The 20286-nt window shown below is 32.8% G+C and overlaps 1 protein-coding gene across 3 annotated transcripts in view; it reads left to right on the plus strand.

Annotated features, from left to right (window-relative positions):
* PCDH7 (protocadherin 7) overlaps positions 1 to 20286 on the plus strand; it is a 508591-nt gene that overhangs the window by 258626 nt on the left and 229679 nt on the right. The window contains exon 3 of one of the 3 annotated variants that reach the window (XM_007496596.2): positions 1234 to 1329. The exons of the other annotated variants lie outside the window; for them this stretch is intronic. Within the exon in view, the coding sequence (XP_007496658.1) occupies positions 1234 to 1322 (89 nt within the window). The 3' untranslated portion in view covers positions 1323 to 1329. The remainder of the gene's footprint in view (positions 1 to 1233; positions 1330 to 20286) is intronic. 3 annotated transcript variants of the gene reach the window in all.

Genomic DNA, 20286 nt, shown 5'->3' on the forward strand with positions numbered 1-20286 from the left:
AAATGCATTTACAACATCCAAAAAATAAAGAAAAAAAGAGACCAAAAATTTGTTAGGTGGTTCTTCTGTCCCCTCAAACCAGACACTATAAAAGGGTCTCACTACACTTTTTATTCTTGAGTCACCTTTTTTTAATGCTGAAAGATATTTTGAGGTTTGAGGTCTGTGAAGACCAGAACTGATTCAGTCTAGCTCAGAATATCACTGTGGCAATTTTGCAGAAAGAGCCAAAAACACATGCTATTGTTATATCATTAAGGATAACTGTTAATCAGGCTAAGCATGTTATAAGAGAACCTTCCACACATTGGAGTAGGTCATTTGCTCTCTACTGTCCACAAGTAACACTGTTGCCTACAATAAGTTTGGTTGTATTCTTCCAAACAAGACAATAGCTAAAAGTATACAATGTGTCAAATACTAGAGCCATGATGATATTGCAAATGGCATCCTAGATGTCCCCTCCAAATAGGATGTGTTTCTAATTGTTGCTACTTTTATTTACCCATCTTTTTCAGGTAAATATAATCATGTATCCTTATGTAAATATATCAACTATACAAAATGTTTCATTAACTAGCTCACAAAGATACAATTTATAAGATAGAGACTATACTGTGATATAATTGGTATTGGGAACTCAAGGATGAGAACATCCCCTCACTAATGCTAGCTAGTCATATCTTGGTAGCCATTTGAGGTTTCTAATTTGCTTTCCTTTCAACAATCCTGTAAGTTAGATTGTGCAAATACCCTCATCTTTATCTGACAGATGAACAAACTCAGGCTTTGTGTTTAAGTGACTTGTCCAGTCACACAACGAGTATCAAGCCTCCTGATTCTACATTCATGGAAATTACATCTGTTTACCCTTAAGTTTCACCAGTTTGAGGATAAATAATGGAGTTGTTCCTATATTGAAGCCTCTTCTGAAATTTCCTGCAGAGTTGCTAGCTTGTAATTCTTGAGAACTTCTCTGTTGCCAGGGTTGGCAAGTTAGCATCTTTCCAGAATTTACTTTACAGAGTTTTTCCTTTAATTTCATTATATTAGGTTTTGAGTTAATTTAAAGAACACCTCTACTATTTAAAGCTTTTGTTTTTTTTATTTGTATGAAAGGTTTTTTGTTTGTTTGTTTGTTTGTTTTGTTTTTTGCTTTTGGCAAGGTCTATGGACACCATTTTAGGGACTACTGATTTTCCCTTTACATATTTCCCCATCTCCCTTCCCCAGGTGTTGCTGCTATCACCACCTTTCCCCTCCTTCCCTTTCCTCATGGCAAGACGCATGGAAGAAGGGCGCTGTTAAGGCCTCTACATTAATCAGAAGGTATGGTGTTTCTCACTTAGAAGTACTCCCGCCCCTCTTCAGACTTCTCCAAGACTGACTCTCTCTCTCTCTCTCACAGTTTGTATTATACATTACAGTGACACAGGGCTGAATAATTAATGGATACACCTGAGTATTACATAGATAACCTACACTAATATGATAGACAATCTCACATGCAGGCTTGGCCAGTGAATATGATATATTTTGAAATTCGTAGAGTAAGTGTTGAAGTTATTTATTATGGCACATGCTAATTGATATTATTCTTCTCAGAAAAGGAAACTATGTAAATTCAAAAATATATGAGAAAAGGAAAATTAAGGAAAAAAGGTATGACTTGTTAATGGGCTATGTTTGTAATTATTTTCAATGACAATAGAAAATCATAACTTGCCTGTTAGTATGGAGTTAAGTTCATGGTCCTACGTAAGTTTTATCACATTACACTCTATAGGACTAATGATTTTGTAACATTTCAAAAGACATTTATCTGTTTATCTATTAATACATCATTGCTTTTAGGCATCTCTTAAGAATTCTATTCAGCATCAAATAAATATGTATCTAAAACCAGATCATATACCAAGCATAGTAATAGGTGTCAGAAGAAGAAACATTAAATTAGACTGAAAAGACCTGCAAATGGATAACTGTAATGCAATGGAAAAAATTAAGAGAATGGGACTTAGTGCTTATAGAGTTCAATGAGAAATCAAGGGGGAAATACTTTTTTTCAATTGAGGAATTAAAAGACAGTTTCATGGATGAAGACATAATTTCTTAAAAGAGTAGGGAAGATTTTCCATAGAGACAAGGGAAAATCTTGGCCAGACAGTCTATCCCAGGCATGGGTTATGTCATAAGCAAAACTTGGAGTTGGGAGAGAAATGGAGAAGAATGGGAGATATTGAACAGTCTAATATGGCAGTGAAATATAGATGGTTTGAGTTGTGTTTCATATGTTAGGAAGGCATGTTGGAATCATTTTAATGAGTCTCACATGAGAGGAGGTTGGACTTTATTCTATTGAAAATGGGCATCTACTAAAGCAAAAAAGCTATGACTGTAATTTAGAAGTAAAAGATAATTATAATATAATTTACTAGAAGCCTAACTAATATTTCTAAAATAACTTCTTAAAGATCATGTTTATGAACAGTAAAGAACTATTTCTTTTAAATAACCATTATGGTATTTCATAAAGTGAAACAATTCAAATAATAATTTTGATGATTATATTTGAATAGTAGAAATGATTATGAAAATATCTGTTCATTGACATTAAACTTTCACTTTTACTTGGCTGGTCAAGGAAACAGATATCTTTAGCACTTTGGCCATATCTAGTATATGTTAAGCCACTGCTTTTGAGATGCATGTAACATAATCACTTCTTCAAGGCTGGCTTGTACTGTCTCAGTTGTTGACATTGGTAGTAGTGACTGATTTTCAGTCCTTGGTATGCTACCTCATGGGTTCCATTACTGAAAGACTCTGTACTTCATACACTAAATTTTAGTGCAAAGCAAGCTACTAAAACTAATGCAGGCATCCCAAGAAAACACCTACTATGTGTTCAATGACTCCTCAATTGTTATACTTTTGACTATTGGAAGGAGTGCCCTATTTCTTCTTGTGGCATGCCAGATCTTCAATTACATCTTTGCTATGGTTTGGGTTTATTTAATACTTTCAATAGATCATTAAGTATGAATATGTGTGTATGTGTGTTTGTACCAATTGCAACATATATTCTTAAAATAACTAAATAAATATATAGATTCAAAAGGGGGGATGGATTAGAGGCTTTTTCACAAGGAAAATGGTATAGTTGTTAAGAAATTATATCTTAATAAAGAAAAGTAAACTGAAAAATTATAAATGTGGGCTCCTGTAACCATATTCTAGTATATGGTGTTCATTTGAGATGTACATAAAGGCTGATGAGTTCAGGAAATCTATTTATTATTATTATTTTTTAGGAAGTAGGAGGCTGAGTCAAATCTTGTAGCTTAGTATGTAGTAAATATGTATAATATATGCATGTATACAGCTATGTGTGTGCTTGTATAAATGAAAATTTAAAACTAATAGAACAAAGCAATGAAATGAAATCAACAGGGAGGGATGTAATTAGACATACCATGAATTAACACAGTATACCAATTTATCTTTCCAAGCTACATATATAGGAGGAGGACTTTTTGACATTCAACTGAATGAATGTAGACTAGATAAAAGACATTGATCAAATAAACATTTTAAACTTAGTAGTAATTTTGATGAAGTCTTGACAGCAAGTAGTACATAAATATTTCTTTAAACATTAAGGTAAAATAGAGTCAGAGGAAAAAGACTATGTGTACCAATTTAGTTTTTGATTATAAGCAGGTATGATATGTCATACCTGTAAGATAAATAATATCTTGTAAAAGAGGGAGCTTGCATAATGGGACTTAGAAATTGAGAAATAAAAGTTACCCTGAATTGCGATGACTCGATTTGCCTTTATGAGAGTGAAATCATCATAAATGTAACCTCTTTCATTAATGCCAAATTTCTAGCAATGTTCCTTGGTTTTATGAGCAGATTATAGGAACTTGTTAAAGACTGAGCACAGACTTCCAATGAGTTCTGAGATTGAATATATAGTCTTTTCTAAATTTGGGAAATTTAATTAATTAGCTGGCAGAAAACACTTTTTATGCTTTGTGCCTTTTCCCTGACCCTACCCAAGACTTCCATCTGAAAATGTGCCACATGCTGATCAATATATTATGAACCTATATAATCTTAATAAAGGTCTTTCACCTTATAACAAGGAAACATTGCAAATCATAGTAATGGACCATGTACTTTAAAAGACATCAATATATGTTCTTTGTAAGCTTGAAATGGATATAGATAGAGTGATCTAGATATATATATATGTGCATATATATTATATAATAAATGTATATTATATATATTGTTTATATTTAGATATAAACACAGAACCAATCTCTGAAGCAAAATCATTAAGGCTCATAAGCTCATTGTGTTAGTCCATTAAATTTGAGAAAAATTAAAACCACATTTTTGAACCAATCAGGAATATCTTTCTTCTTTGATTATGATTGCTGCTGAATATACTCCCATTATCTTTGGCCGCATTTCTTTTAGTCTGAGCTCTGCTAGTGGAATACTCTGTTACCATGGGCAAACTACTTCCTTTCTCTGGGTATTTCTTTGTCTATAAAATGAGGTTTAGCCAAGATAATCCCTAAAGCCACTTTTAGCTTAAAGATTCTCCATTTTGATGTTTATCTTTGGAAAGATATAAGGCATTTATTTATAAATACGTTTTCAAGCCCATTAACATGTTTTTGATCTTTGTAGAATCTTCAAGTATTTTTGCCTTGCTTTTACATGAAAGAATGGATGAATCAGAAAACCAAGGAGATAATTGTAATTGATATTTGACATTTTGTAAAGAAGCCATTTGATATTAATCAAATTTAAGACATGATTATTAACAAAACTCTCTATAATGATTACTTAAGGTGATCATTTTAAATATAAATTTTGACCTTTTTATACATGTAGCTATAAATTTTTTAGGTTTCTGATCTGTTTTACCAATTCTGTATACCAGCTTTCCTGTTGATATAATGATGGTTCATGATATCAACTCCAGACATCATTTAAATAAAAATATTTTATTAATATTCATAATACCTACACATAACTTCCATTTATGTAATACTACTCTTATAAAACAGTCTTTTGAGCCTTATATCTTCTTGTGAGTTTAAATCCTTCCTCAAATACTAACAAACCATATGACTGAACAGACCAGTTAACCCCTCTGAACCTTATCCATAAAATGGGAATAATAGCACCTACTTCATAGGGTTGCCGTGACAATTAAATGAGTTAGCATTAAATGTGATAACAAGGCCTTTCATGCCTTAATGTAGAATATAAATGCTAGCTGTTATTAGCTAAAACTACCTGGACAAAAAATACTTTAATAATGTGGAAGATGCAGCAAAATACATATATATATATACACATACTTATATGAAATATATGTCTTGGATGTAAAGTTTACATGATTAATTATAATAGCTGTATAGTTAGAAGTTGCTCCCCAGAACTCTCTTTCCAAGTATCCCATTTATATATATATATATATATATATATATATACATTGTGTAACTAACATATGGAAGATATAAGTTTTGTGTAGCTCCTCCCTCTCTTTCTTTTCCTGGGAATGTGGTTGGTTTAGGTTGGGTGAGATATAGGCAGGAGAATTTTACTCATATGACTTTACTTAGGCTTTTCCTTTTATTCTTTTATTTCTTCTACCTTATGTAATTACTAATAAATATCATAAGATATAATACTTGGAGTTATTGGATATTAATTTAAATCTAACCTGGCTAATATTTACATAACAGGAAATAATTTACATTTATAATTTATATGGTCCTTGAAACATCCCTGTGAGGTAGGTGCTATTATTAATATCAATTTTACATATGAGGAAACTGAGTCTGAAAGAGATGAACTGAAAAGGTTAACTGTCTGTAAATGCTCAAGACAAGAGAACTCTCCTCTTCCTGATTAAAGGCTCAGCATCCACTATTGCACCTAACTGCCAAGGATTGTATTAGTTTGATGTAGAAATTAAAGTTATGAAGCTTTAGTGATTGCAATTTTCATGAAAGCAAAATAGGTTAGGTGAGGCAAAAGATCATGTTGGAAGGATTTCCAAGGCGTCTATTCGCTCTATCTTATTGTTTCTATTTTTAGCAAAGCAAAAATTAGCATTGCTCATTTGATGAGATCTTATAGTTATTTTTTAGATTTAAATATTTGATTTTAAAAGATTATGTTGTCTTAAACATGCTTTTATTACACTCTTATGACATTGTCATTCCTCTCCACTCCACTCTTCCTTCCGAGAGAGAGCAAAGAGTTCTTAATAGCAATCAGTGAGAAAATAAATTTTACATGAGAGAAATCTCATTAATGGCAAACTTCACTGAAATCTACCATTTCAGTTAAGAAGGACTACTTGAATTGGCTTATAGATTTAGAACAGCTAGATGGAGAAAGGTAAGTGAGAAGATAAAAAAATGAGTTTTGTGAGACACTAGTTGAGATAAAAGGGATACTTTCCTTAGGCAGAAGTAAAAAAAAAAAGAATTCTCTTACCCATCATAAGCAAATAGTTTGTGAAGAAAAAGAGATATGTTCAAGGAAAACAGATAAAGCCTGCTAGATTGATAGATAAGTATAAGCATTTGAAGAGGTGATGTTTGGGATTCTGATTCATGTAACTGAGTTTCAGTGACTGGCCTGATGATAAGATCAGACTGGAACTCTGGAGTCCTGAATTCTTTTCCAATCTCTGGGTGTTTTGATGTTATAGTGCTATAACCACATAGCCATATAGCAGATTTCTAATTAGAGTCAGATAGCCAGAGCTCTGCTTCTACTGTTGACATTCTTGGAGAAACCACTTTTGTATCCTTGTCTCTCATGACTACTATCCCTGAGTCTTATGGGTCTCTGTTGCCTCTGCCTTTCACTGAGTTGGCAGGAAGATAGCCTGTAAGAGGATCATTTTCAGTAGATGTTGAATAGGAAGGGTTTGTTTTATTCTCCCTTTGCCCCTGTTCAGATAGCAATTGTATCCACTGTCAGACACTATGTCCTAGGTATCACCTACTTTTCTCCTCTCTTTGACCACCAGATGCCTTCAGGTACACACAACGGACTCTTGGGTTTCCTTTTGAATCCAATGTATTTTTTTGTATTTAAAACATTATTCTGAGAGAGATCCATAGGCTTCACTAGACTGCCAAATGGGGCTGTGATTTCAAGGATCTTAATCACATCTGCAATTGAATTTTGGTGGTGTTTCCTAGTTACAGTGCTTTCATACTGGTTAAACCATCTAAAAATTATTTAGGATTCTGTGTTGCCTTAGTGAGGCTTTCAAAATATTTATAATTAGGAAAGAATTCCACACTGATGAAATATTAATTGAGGAAAACCATTGCATGCCAGACAGATATTATTGTAAAGGTTATTATGAAAAAATGGAAAATACCACTTTATTTTGAAAGATACTTTCCCACTCCCAATATATCTCTGGATCTTTGAATTTATAATAAAAATTCATATGGCATGAGAATAACATTGATATTCTTTTGCTAGTTATACTTATAAGGCCCACATAATAACCCACCTGGAGAAGTCATTCCACTGATTCAGTAGAATGAGTTACAGCCACAATGAAAATAACAAATTTGATGAAGTTCACTTCTTTTTAACAGTTTATTTTTAACAGTTTCCAAAAACAAAAGCTAATTACTACTAAAAATGTGAAATGTACCATGGTTCAAGGGCAAAGAAGACTCTGAAACTGATGTAACTGTGTGACCATGGGCAAGTAATTTCAGTACATTGGACCTCAGTTTCTTTGTGGGTAAGAATGAAAGCCTTGAAGAAAATAATCTTTAAGGGCCTTTCCAACTGTGAATCTATTATTTTATTATTTATATAATGAAATACACTCCAGTATAGATAATCATCTCTTTCTGTGGGTATGCTACATTTTTTGGCTTCTAGTAAAAATGGTTGCTCTAGACCAAGCCAAATTTCATTACGTTTAGATTTTTACAAAAACAATAAAATATTTTCTTTAAATATATAATATTAATGTTTTAGAAATAATTATAAATTAAAAATATTTAGCTAATTTAAAGTCAAAACCTAGATAAGCCAGAGTATATTGATAGGGATTAGGTAATCCCTGAGCCATCTATTGTATTCTAGGCTCAATTTACTGTTCCCTTACAATGACCAGATATGTTTTGTTTTTGTTGTTCAGTTGTTTTTTAGTCATATGTGACTCTTCATGGGATCACTTAGCTACTAGTAAGTGTCTAAATTTATATTTGAACTCAAGAACGTGAATCTTCCTGGCTCCAGACCTTACATTCTATGTATTGTGCCATCTAGCTGCACCCCAAATATATACATTAGAATATTAATAATTAATTCAGTGGAGTAGAAATGTATGCCCATGATAATCTGGATTGTAGGCATTTTTTAGCCATTTAGTTTTTCCAATATAGACAGTTAGATCAAGCTCTTTTGAGTAATTATGGGTATTGTTGAGGAGGCCTTCTAAAGTTTTGTGGTTTGATGTAATCGACACAATATTATCATCAAACAAATATATTGATTGCCTCACCATATAGGAACTCACACATATCCAGTTGGACTGAATTTGGACTTCGTTATAATGGCAAAGTGTTTGATTTCAGTTAGGTATCAAGCCAACTTTTCTATATACAAAGTTGTTTTAAGGACCACTACTTTTTTAAAGTTGTTTTAGTGAGAAAATGTTTCTGGCAATCTTCCACCATCATGTTTAATGGTGTCTTACAAATAAATAATTATTCTACCATGCAACTGGCTTTATACTTGGTTGCCATATCATTCTGCTTGAATAAGACATAAAATATTTTCTGGGATTGTGGTTGGTAGTCTCTTTTAGGCTTCTCAATGTGATAAGCTCTTCATATTAGCTAAATATTTGTAGGAAAGGGTAGTTATCAAGGTCATAATCTTTGTTCTTTTCTCTCCATTTCTCTTGAGAATGAATTGGGTCAAGAACTGAGTAAAAGGAGGAATATCTCTTCCAAATAAAAGGGAAAATGGTGGTTTGCATTTTACAATTCATGAAGTGCTTTCAATGATTTAAAGATATTCCCTGTTGCAATTTTTTTAAAGCATATCTTTTAACAAGAAATTTTCTCTTGAGGATATGCTGTGGCAGTGGATTTTATAATACCATAATCTTTAAAAAAATAAAAGATATGGGTCACCAAAGAGCAGTGGAGAGATAAATGTTGGATACAAGTAGTCTATAGCATATTTTTAGTGCTAATCAATGCAAAAAATAGCATATAGGACTTCAAATAAATTTATCATTGGAAAATATGGTCACTTCTTAAGCATTTTAAAGACTTTAAAAAACATATCTTTTTTCTTAGAATTGACATTAAATATCAATTCCAAAGCAGAAGAGGTGGAAGGATTAGGTAATTAGGGTTAAGTGACTTGCCAGGATCGTCACATAGCCAATAAGTGTCCAGGACCAGATTTAAATTCAGGAATGCCTGTCTCTAGTCTTGACTCTGTCTACTGAGCCATCTAGCTGCCCCATAATTGAAAAGATACTTGAAGAAAGTCCTCATTATATTGGATGGCTCATCTGTGGAGAATTTTTTAGAGAATATGGATAATGATCACACATGATAAGATCCAGGTTGATGGGTACCTATTCACAGAATACCCACATTGATGTGATGATAGATCTAGGGATGTGATGAACTATACTGATTTCCTTGAAGTTTAAATGAAAAAGAAAATGTGACTTAGTTCTCTTGTTAATATAAAGATTCAGGTATTGCCCTGACTTTGGGGTTTGTATTTGTGCCTTCTTACAATAAGAGCTTATTTATGAGATTAAAGGATGAGAATGTCAGAGTTGTATAATTTGGCTCCTAAATCAAAGAGGGCACTAAAATAAGTGGATGTATTTTAGCAGTATGAAGTTTCTTTTCCTTTGCCAAGGATTTATGATAAAGACCCAAAGAGTTTCAAGTGCTTGGCATGAGAAGTTGTGTGATATATAGCACCATTAGTAATTAATATGAAGCTCAATTTTCAGTGTTCTCTTATTCAAAATATAGAGATATTTTTCTTTCTTATTGATTAAGTTGTATATGTCTGGTCATTTTAAAACAGTCAGTTATTTGAAAACAACATATATTCCTATATAATTTTGAGAGTGTGTGCATTTGTGTGTGTGAAAGTATACATTAAAGTAGTTGCCATATTTAAAAAATGCTCTGAGGCTACTTTTGAGCTGAACATTTGTTCATATTTCTAGTAGCTAAAAAATGTTATGGTTAATAGTAGGCAACATATACTTTTTAAGTACTTTGTATGCTGGAAACATTAAGCTAATTTTTAGGTGTCTGTGACTCTCCTTAGTGCCTGTCACCATGGTACCTGAGCAATTTTACATGTTGGTAATGAAACACTTAGATGCTTATAATCCCACATAAATTGCTTTTTAGCTTTCATATTTTTAAGTAGTTATAGTATGTATGCCTTCATTTCTTTAGAAGAGTTTTACCCCTTTATCAGGGCTTTTGGTAATTATTAATGTAGATTTCCTTAGTTTATTTGTTATATCCCTAACAAAAGAAGTATTCTCTATTTCTCATCAGTGGTTATTATTCTGGGAGTCACAGGCTACCTTTCGTACTAAAGGTTGTGACCTAATGTTGTTCTCTGTGAACCATTCAGTCACTCTTTGCTTTGGAAATTGCCCCCTGTCAAGTACTAGTAGTCATCTGATTGTGATATTGAAACTGCTGGATATGTACATGTGCAAAATTTAATGAAAAGAGGAATAAGGAAAATAAAATGAAGGTGGAGATGAAGAAGGAGATGATGATGATGATGATGATGATGATGACACACTTCCCTTTGAACCGAAGTCATAACCCTCAAATAGGACACATCAATTATACCAAAAATGAGCATCACCTAATTCCAATGTATAGGTGATAGTGGATTTTAAACATTAAGACATTAAAATGGCTGAAGCTTTAAAATGAAAATTTTAAATTGGTTATTTATAATATGGTAAAAGGTGGAATTGCTAGCTTAGAAGGACTTAGGAAAAGATCTGTGCAGAGATCATCTAACATACAAAGTGATGGATGGTATTATGTTTTAGGAGAGCTCAGTAACTGGTAGCAAGAGGATTTCAGACAAGAAGATTTTTTTCAGTGACAACTATGTTCTAGGAAGTAAGAAAGGTAAAATCAGTCTTAGCCTGTGAGGATCTCACCTTCTAATGAACACAAACATATTGAGGTTCTTATAAAACATAATCAGAAGAAAGGGAAAGTAATGTCAGAGGAAAAGGCTCTTGTTGGTTGGGCTTGTGGGCATGCAGAAAAAGTCTCCAACATAATTTAGGACTTGAATTGAGTTCTGAAGGAAGCTAGAGAGCCAGAGGGTTGGGGGCGGGAGCATTCCAACTATGGGCTACACCTCTATTTCAAAGGAATGGAGATGGAACATAGAATGTTCTGTGCCAACCATGCTAAGTAGGGCTAGGACAGCTGGAATTTAGTGTGCATTAAGTGAAGTATAAGGACACTGGAAATGTAGGAAGGGGCAAGTTTGTAAAGAGCTTTAAATGCCAGAGGATTTTTTCTTTGATTCTGGAGGCAATGGGGAAACCACTGGAGTTTATTTAGTTTCATGTATGTGTGTGTGTGTGTGTGTGTGTGTGGGAGTAGGTTTCTACCTTCTTTCAAATGATCATTTTTACTATGATCATTTCCATTGTTTTTTTTTCTTTTTAGCATCAGTGGTGAGAGTTGGAAGGGCCTCAGCTTTCTTGTAGTTCAATCCTAGCATTTTATAGATTAGAAAATTTAGGCTAAAAGTGAAGTAGCTGGTTCAAGGACATGTGGACTTTGGCAATTTTCAAATGTAGCACTTTCTTTCCACCATCCCTTTCAGAAGAGTTCCTTTTTTTGCAAGCAAATTACAATCGTCACAACGGAATTCATAAGAGTATTGTTTTATAAAAAATGATTTTTAAGTGGGAGGGAGTACAGTCTTCCCTATAAAAGGAACTTTTTTTAGGCGATGTGATATATGGAAGAAGATATTGACTAATGGCAAAAATCTTCACTCTGTCACTAAGTCGTGTGACATTAGGAAAGTCCTTTTATCTCTCTGTGTAAAAATATTCTTACCTATAACATCAGAGAATTGGATTAGATGATCTCTAAAATTCCACTTAGCACAACATATTTATAAGTGAATATCATTTACCTAGGTGGCACAGTGGATAGAGTGCTGGTCTTTTAGTGAGGAGTTTGATTTAAAATCTGAGCTCAGTTATTTACCAGCTATGTGTCCATGGGCTTAACCCTGTTTGCCTCAGTTTTCTCATCTGTAAATTGAGCTGGAGAAGGAAATGGCAAAGTACTCCAGTATCTTTGTCAAGAAGACCCTAAATGGAGTCAGAAAGAGTTGAACACAATACAACAAGAACAAAATCATCTAGATCTGAGAACCAAAGGCAAATAATATGATTTGAAAGCCAGAGGTAAAATAATATTAGAGCAGAATGAAGTTTCATTAAGTTCATTCACTCTCACAATTCTCTCAAAACATTTAATTCTCTACCTCATGAGTTTCCCTAGGTCTCATTGGTTGTATCTGAGTCATTTAAGATGTTAGGTAGGCCTTTCCTTGCTGATGCCTTCTGTTAAGGTCACTTGGCTTGTATCAGTTTAACAATTACAAGATAACAACCAAAGATTTCTCACTGGTATCAGAGGAAGAGAGAGATGATGGGGCATTATTGCTTTTATCATTATTTTTCAACTGAATACCCTTACCCTTAAGATGTTTGTTTGTTTATTTATTTATTTATTTATTCATTTGTTTGTTTCTTTTTTTTTACAAATTCCTTCCTCATATAAGTGTAAAAGACTGAATTGTCTCACTAACAATAAAAAGAAACTATTTACCTAATATGGACTTATAATAATAAAATCACAAATGTAAAACTGTAAGGACATCAAAAGCCTAACCCTGTCATTTTACAGATGAGAAAACTGAATCCCAGAGAATTAAGATTACTAGCCTGCAATGACACAGATAGTAAGTGATATGATTTGAACTCAGGGCAACTGATTTCCAAAGTCATTATTCATTTCTTTGAACTGCATTTAAAACACGTTCTTCATATAGTTTCTTACTGGAATATTTTCTGATACCTATTGATTAATTAATTCATCCCTGCAACATACCACATATTGAATACTGTTTTTCTAGCTAGCATCATATGAAGGAGTATCCTGGATGCTCAAGTATGGAAAAGTTCCATTATGAATCTTGGCCTCTTCATTTATTTTCAGGCCCTTTAATGTTCCGAAATACTTTAAAATTCTTAAATAAATAAACCAACTCTATCATCTTGGCTGACACTTTATGATTGACTTTCATAGCAAAGATAGTACTTTTGGTAATTGTTTTCTGAATATGACTTGCTGGATAGATATCAGAAGATGGATATTTGATCAATAGGCTACTCTTTATTCTACAAGTATAAAATTGCCCTGTCCTGCAGAATTTTCTTCATCCAACAATATCTTTAATAGCTATAGTCCTTTTCAGGAAGTTAGACTTTTCCTCTACACCAGCTCATCTTTCTGGAGGACCTACTATGCTCCCAGGTAGAGGTTGACATATTTGTCTATAGCCATTGCCCATGGCCCATCCTTCGTGCTATGTTCTTAGTGTTGTCACACATAGAATAATTTCTTCTGACCCCTCCTACATCACCATCCAATCTACAAGAGTATGGCTATTAATTCTTTTGACTGTGACTCTATCCCTGATGTTGAAGCAATATCATTATTTCAGGATAAAATTCTAGGCATTTGTATGCATGTTTATTTTGGTAGATGTCCACTATTTCTAGTATGGTGACAGAAACTCAGGAGGGGTCCTGACTACAAAGATAACAAACCTGCATGCCAAGTTTTCTTGTGACTGGGACTGTAATTATTCCTAGTAAGAGTGCTTTTAATTAGAGGTCTTCCTCCCTCAACCATTTGTATTTAAAATGTATACTAATCATAGAATCATCTAAAAGGACAAATCTTTTGGGAGAAGGCTCCTTTACAATAAGTACCATGGAGTAGTCTTAGCATTAAAGCTACAGGGACATAAAGATAAAGAAAATTCTACTGACATAACCATGAGCAGATTGATGTGATGACAAGTGACTCATGGTTTCCTCTGGCATTTGGCCTATGTCTAGTCAGTCAAGACTAAGACTCCTCAGTGTAGAACATTATGCCAGATGTTGACTAAACTTAGGCTGTGAGGCTAGAAGACATTAGAGATTCCATTTTCCTTGTTAAAGTCAGCAAGTTCTCTATTTTCCTTTAGATAAAACTACTTTCATATTTGATAATTTTGTTATTATTCTTATAGTCCCTTTAAAATTGCAAGGTTTTTCCACTCCTAACAGTAAAGAAATGTTTAAAAGCTTTGCTTAAAGACAAAATTCTATTTTTTTTACAAATGTAAGATAGCATCAAATAATCTTTTTGGTCAATTAATCCTTACATAAACTAACATTTCTATAGACCTACTAAGCTCTAAGCTTTGTGGGTGTTCCCAGGGTAGCTAGACTTATAGATCTTAATATGCTTTTCATGATTCCTAGGCCTTCCCCCCCCACCCCTTTCTAAGCTGTTAAAATTGGGCACAATGTTTTTTAACAGTACAAAAATTGTCTCTGCTTTTTTTTTAAATTTTATGATTTTTTTAAATTTATGATACCTGCCAAATCTGAGAGGGAGAGGAGAAAGAAGAAAAAGGAAAATTGAACAACACCTTTTTCTCATTTCTAAATTAATGTTCAGGTCTGGGAAAAAAGTAGCAAGCATTAAAACTTTCATTTCACTGTAAAAAGTAGATTTGTCAGATCATTGGGGACATAGTAAGTGATTTTTAGATCACTAGGGGTCTTGTTTTGACATGAATGAACTATTTTTAGATAATTTTCCTGAAATATTAGACAAATATTAGACACATTAGACAAATAAATATAATTTCTTTCAGAACACAGATGCATATAAATATATAGTTATCTCTTAATTTTATTTTTAATGAATATTTTTTTCTAAATCCATTTGAAATAAATACATTTCTGGAAAGTGAAAGAAAGAGAGAGAAACTGGGAGTAGTGCAATAGAGACAGAGAGATTCATTTTTTAAATTAATACTATATTGTCTGCATATTATCTCATGTTAGTAATGGAATAGAGTTGATTTGAAGTTAAGTTCATTTTCTTTATAAGGAACATCTCATTCAAGATTGTAGTATGCCCTAGGGAAATTCTAATAAGTATAATGTTCTTTCACCTGTAGGTTTATGTATGTTTTTGAGGAAGTATTACATTCAATTGTTATATGTTTGAAAATGAAAATATTGAGATCACCTTTTCTTCTGTCTGCCTAAGGTATACAGAAAAAAAAAAAACAGGTTTATATTTCTGAATGCTTGTGCACCATGATTGGCTACGTAAGGCATATGAATACTGAATAATTATTATTGGGATGGTTGAAATTGTATTTCAGACCATTCAAACTAGCCTTGTACAACCTAGTAGGGGTTGTATACTTTATTGATAGTATAACTTTCCTATGAAGTTTTGTGATACTTTTAAGTAACCCTAAGGCCATTTTAGAATATGCCTGCCTATCTAGTCCTAAATTACCTTCCAGAGGGAATTAAGAGGAACAGAAAAATGCATTTTCGTTGTTTGTAATTGCTAATATATACAGAAAATTCAGGAAGCACAATTAGCTTACTTTGGTTTACTAATAAAGTCAATGGTAGCTTTAAGATCATAGATCTCAAGCTAGATGGGACTTCAGAAGTTATTCAGAGTAATGCACTAATTTTACAGATAGGAAAAAAATTCTTGGAAACTGTTGCTTGTCTAAAGGAATCATCAAGTGGCAGGATTTACATTTCTCTCTTCTGACTCCAAAGCTTATATTCATTCCACAGTTCTGTACTGACTGTTTCTTTGTCATGATATAGTTTTTACTACTTCTATTTATACTTTATTTGGTTTTAGAAAAAGAATGGCTTCATTTATCTTTATCTCCTATAAGTTAACATTAGCAATAAGAAATTTATGACATATTTTATGTTTCACATTTTGCTAATTTTCATATAATCAGACATCAGGAGCTGGAAAGGACCTCAATGGCCATCTGGTCCAGTTCCCTGGTCTTACAGATGAGGAAACTAAGACCCAGAGAGTAAAGTAACTTTCCCAAAGTTACCTAGGGTAGTAGTCATTAGAGGTAGGAATTAGAGTCAGGTACTCTAACTCCTGAACTAGTGTTTGTACCAAATTTTATGGTAGCATCTTAGAATGAAACATTTATTTTCTCAACCTTTTTATGGGTACATTATATTAAATGGAATAATGATTATTAAAATAAATGGGAAAAAGAATAAAATTAAATTATTAGGGATCAGCCAAACCACATGTGTTTATGAATTCAGAGAACAACTTGTTATGATTTTGGAGATGTGGGATGGACATCTTTTTAAACCATTGGCTAATCCTTTAAAAACACATATGGAGTTTAATTTTCTATTCAAACTTAAAGAAAAAAAGAGAACATGAACAAATGTTATCTCAAACATCTAATTTTAATAGTGTATGATTGGAATGTCGTATCAGCCTTTTATTTTTCCTGAAACTATTCTATCACTTTTGTGACAAGGCACTGAATCATAGCTCACCACTCAAACATAGCAGAGAATTTTCAAAGTTCTAGGCACTTCTCACTTAAGAGAAATTACTTTCTTCTATTGAATCTTCCTATGCAAATTATGGTTCCCCCTCATTTTACATGAAAACTTAAAGAATGATACCTGCAAATCTTGCCCTTGAGAGATAATTAGGTTAAACATTTTATTTTTTTACATTGCATTGGCATGTATCTATCCATTCCTCCCTCCTCTAATCTTTAAAGGTTTGTAATACTGTATTTTTTAAATGAAAGAAAGAATTTTGGCAAATATACCAATAGTGGTAACAATAGTATTACAGGGAATGTTCAAATGGCATCTAGATTTTTGGATATTTTAGTAAAGAACTAACCAGTGTCCTGAAAATGTCTTTGTTGCTTTTCATCTGTAAAAGAATGAGTATCTTAATTTTTATTGTGCATAAGATGATTTAAGTGGAGAATTTGACCTTAAAGAAACCTACAACACTGTTTCTGCATTGATGTCAATGTCAGACTTCATTTACTTTTCCAAAGAAAGAGCTATCCAGAATCAACCATTTTCCACTGAACACCTAAGAGCCACCAACTCTGTTCAAAGTACATAAAAGCTCTCTAAGTAATTGCAAAGCACCATTCTCCAATCAGCATAAATTATCTGCAAAGCAAGAACTATGTAGTTTTTGTGATAACACACTAAGTTGAACTTTGAATCATATATACTCAAGTGCTTCTACTGGATTAGCATTACATGTCATATTTCCTGTCCCATAATTTATGTTCAGGTCAGATATACAGACTCTCAGTTTCTGTAATCAGTACATTACTTGACTAGCATTATATTTATGTTGAGATCTAATATCCATGTAATGTCAAACAGCCTTTGTTTTCAAGCTGCTAGTCAAGAAAACTAAAGAAATAAGACAGCTCTTACTTGAACAGATGATTTGGGGGTAGTTTGCAAGTTTGAATATGTATTTTAATTGACAAAGAACTCTATCTGAAGTGTACAAACTACAAGGTTGGAGATTTCCTGCCTTAAACCCCCTCCCTAGGATAAAGTGGGTTTGGAAAAATAAAGGGAAGATTTTTTTTTATATTAAGGAAAATCAGAACTGTGTAATAAAGTCACACACATATGCTATAAATTATAGAAATACACACATTATATATATATATATATGCATATATATATATTTTCCATTTCAGACATTATTGGTTTTAGAGACATTTTGTGGGGCATGTAGACCTATAATTTCATTATGTAGGGAAATTCTGATGAAATTCCTTCTAAAATTTGAGATTAACACCTAGTTCATAATTTATAGTCTTAAAGATTTGTTTAGGGCTCTGAAAGATTAAGATTAGATTAATGTGTATCAATGGTGAACCTTGAATAAAGGTCTTCTTGACTCCAAGGCTTTATTTGCCCTGCCACAATCATCTCTCAATTTTTAGTTTTACTGGAAGAAAAAACAAAAGAGATATTAATATAAAGTCTAGTCATTTTAAAATAATCAGAATAAGGAAGTTAATAAATTTGTTGGTCTTATTCCCAAATTCATCAATAATTCTGAGAACAATTTAGAAAATGAAAATTCAGAGAAATATCAAAATGACCAAAAGGGCACCAATGGGCATCCTAGTTTTGGTGAGGGAAACAATAAAATATGAATTAGAAGACAAATATTCTCATCAGAACTCTGTCATTAATTGGATATGTGACTTTGGAGTAAGGGAGTTAAAATGAGGGGGTTTGATGGGGCCTAATGTTACATTTCTAGCAGTTCCAAGATTCTCTCCACAATAGTGCTTTCTATTTGTGCCATATTTTATGATGTGTAATCTTTTTTCCATTTATTCACTCATAATATTCATTTTTCACATAAATTAAGTAAAATTAGCTCTACCATTTTATAGACTGAGCCTCAGAAATCTCAAGTGACTTGTCTAATAATTATAGAACTTGGACAAGAGTCTTAATATCTTCTAGAAAGTTATTTTTTCATAAGAGCATTATTGGATTTTAATAACATTTTAGAACCATATATAACTGAAATATGCTTTTATATTTTATTTTTATTAATTTCATTTAATTAATTAAGAAAATTTGTCCATAGTTACATGATTCATGTTCTTTCCCTCCCTTCCTTCCATTCCCATCCTGAAGCCAATGCACAATTCTGCTGGGTTTTACATGTGTCATTGATCAAGACCTATTTCCATATTATTGATATTTTCACTAGGGTGATCATTTAGAGTTAGGGATGTACCCCAATCAAATACCCATCAACTCATATGATCTAGCAGTTGTTTTTCTTCTCTGTTTCTACTCCCATAGATCTTTCTCTGGATATGGATAGCATCCCTTCTCATTAGTCCTTCAGAATTGTTCAGGATCACTGCAATGCTGCTAGTAGGGAAGTCCATTGCATTCAATTGTACCACAGTGTATCAGTCTCTGTGTACAATGTTTTCCTGGTTCTGCTCCTTTCACTCTGCATCAATTCCTGGAGGTCATTCCAGTTCATATGAAATTCCTCCACTTTAATATTCCTTTTAACAAAATAGTATTCCATCACCAACATATAAAACAATTTGTTCAGCCATTCCCCAATTGAAGAGCATCCCCTCATTTTCCAATTTTTTGCCACCACAAAGAGCATGGTTATAAATATTTTTGTACAGGTCTTTTTCCTTTTTATCTTTGGGGTATAAACACAGCAGTGGTATGGCTGGATCAAAGGGCAGACAGTCTTTTAGTGCCCTTTGGGCATAGTTCCAAATTGCCCTCCAGAATGGCTGGATCAATTAACAACTCTGCCAGCAATATATTAATATCCCTATTTTGCCATATCCACTCCAGCATTCATTACTTTCCTTTGCTGACATGTTAGCCAATGTGTTGGGTGTGAAATGGTACCTCAGAGTTGTTTTGATTTGCATCTCTCTAATTTTAAGAAATTTAGATCACTTTTTCATATGCTTATTAATAGTTGATTTCTTTAACTGAAAATTGCCTATTCATGAAGTATGCTTTTAAAAACCTAGAGATATAAGTTTATGTTAAAGGTTTAATCATTTTTCCATCATATTTAAACTCATAATAGGCATCAAAACTGAAGATAAAGGAGCCATACAATAAGGGAAAAACAATGATTCTGCCACTGCAAAAAAGAAATCAATAAGTCATAAAAACAATTGATTTTTCTTTTCAAGTTTCTATTTGCTTGAATTGTACTTTCAGAATACACTTTAGAGGCAAATCACACAGACACACACACACACACATACACACAAACCCTCTATACCTGGCAAATGAAAATTTCTAAACTTGTACTTTATGCAATTTCTTCTGAGATTTGCTGTCAATTATATCATAAAGTTGATATTAATCAACTCAAAGAATAGTCTTTCTACCATTCTTTAAATCCCAATTCAAATAAGACTTTCTTCAAGAAGCCCTGTGCATCTCGTGACTATGACTTTTACTTTTCATTTTCACATCTGTTTTGT

Source organism: Monodelphis domestica, chromosome 6 (genome assembly GCF_027887165.1).
Source record: "Monodelphis domestica isolate mMonDom1 chromosome 6, mMonDom1.pri, whole genome shotgun sequence".
NCBI lineage: Eukaryota > Metazoa > Chordata > Mammalia > Didelphimorphia > Didelphidae > Monodelphis > Monodelphis domestica.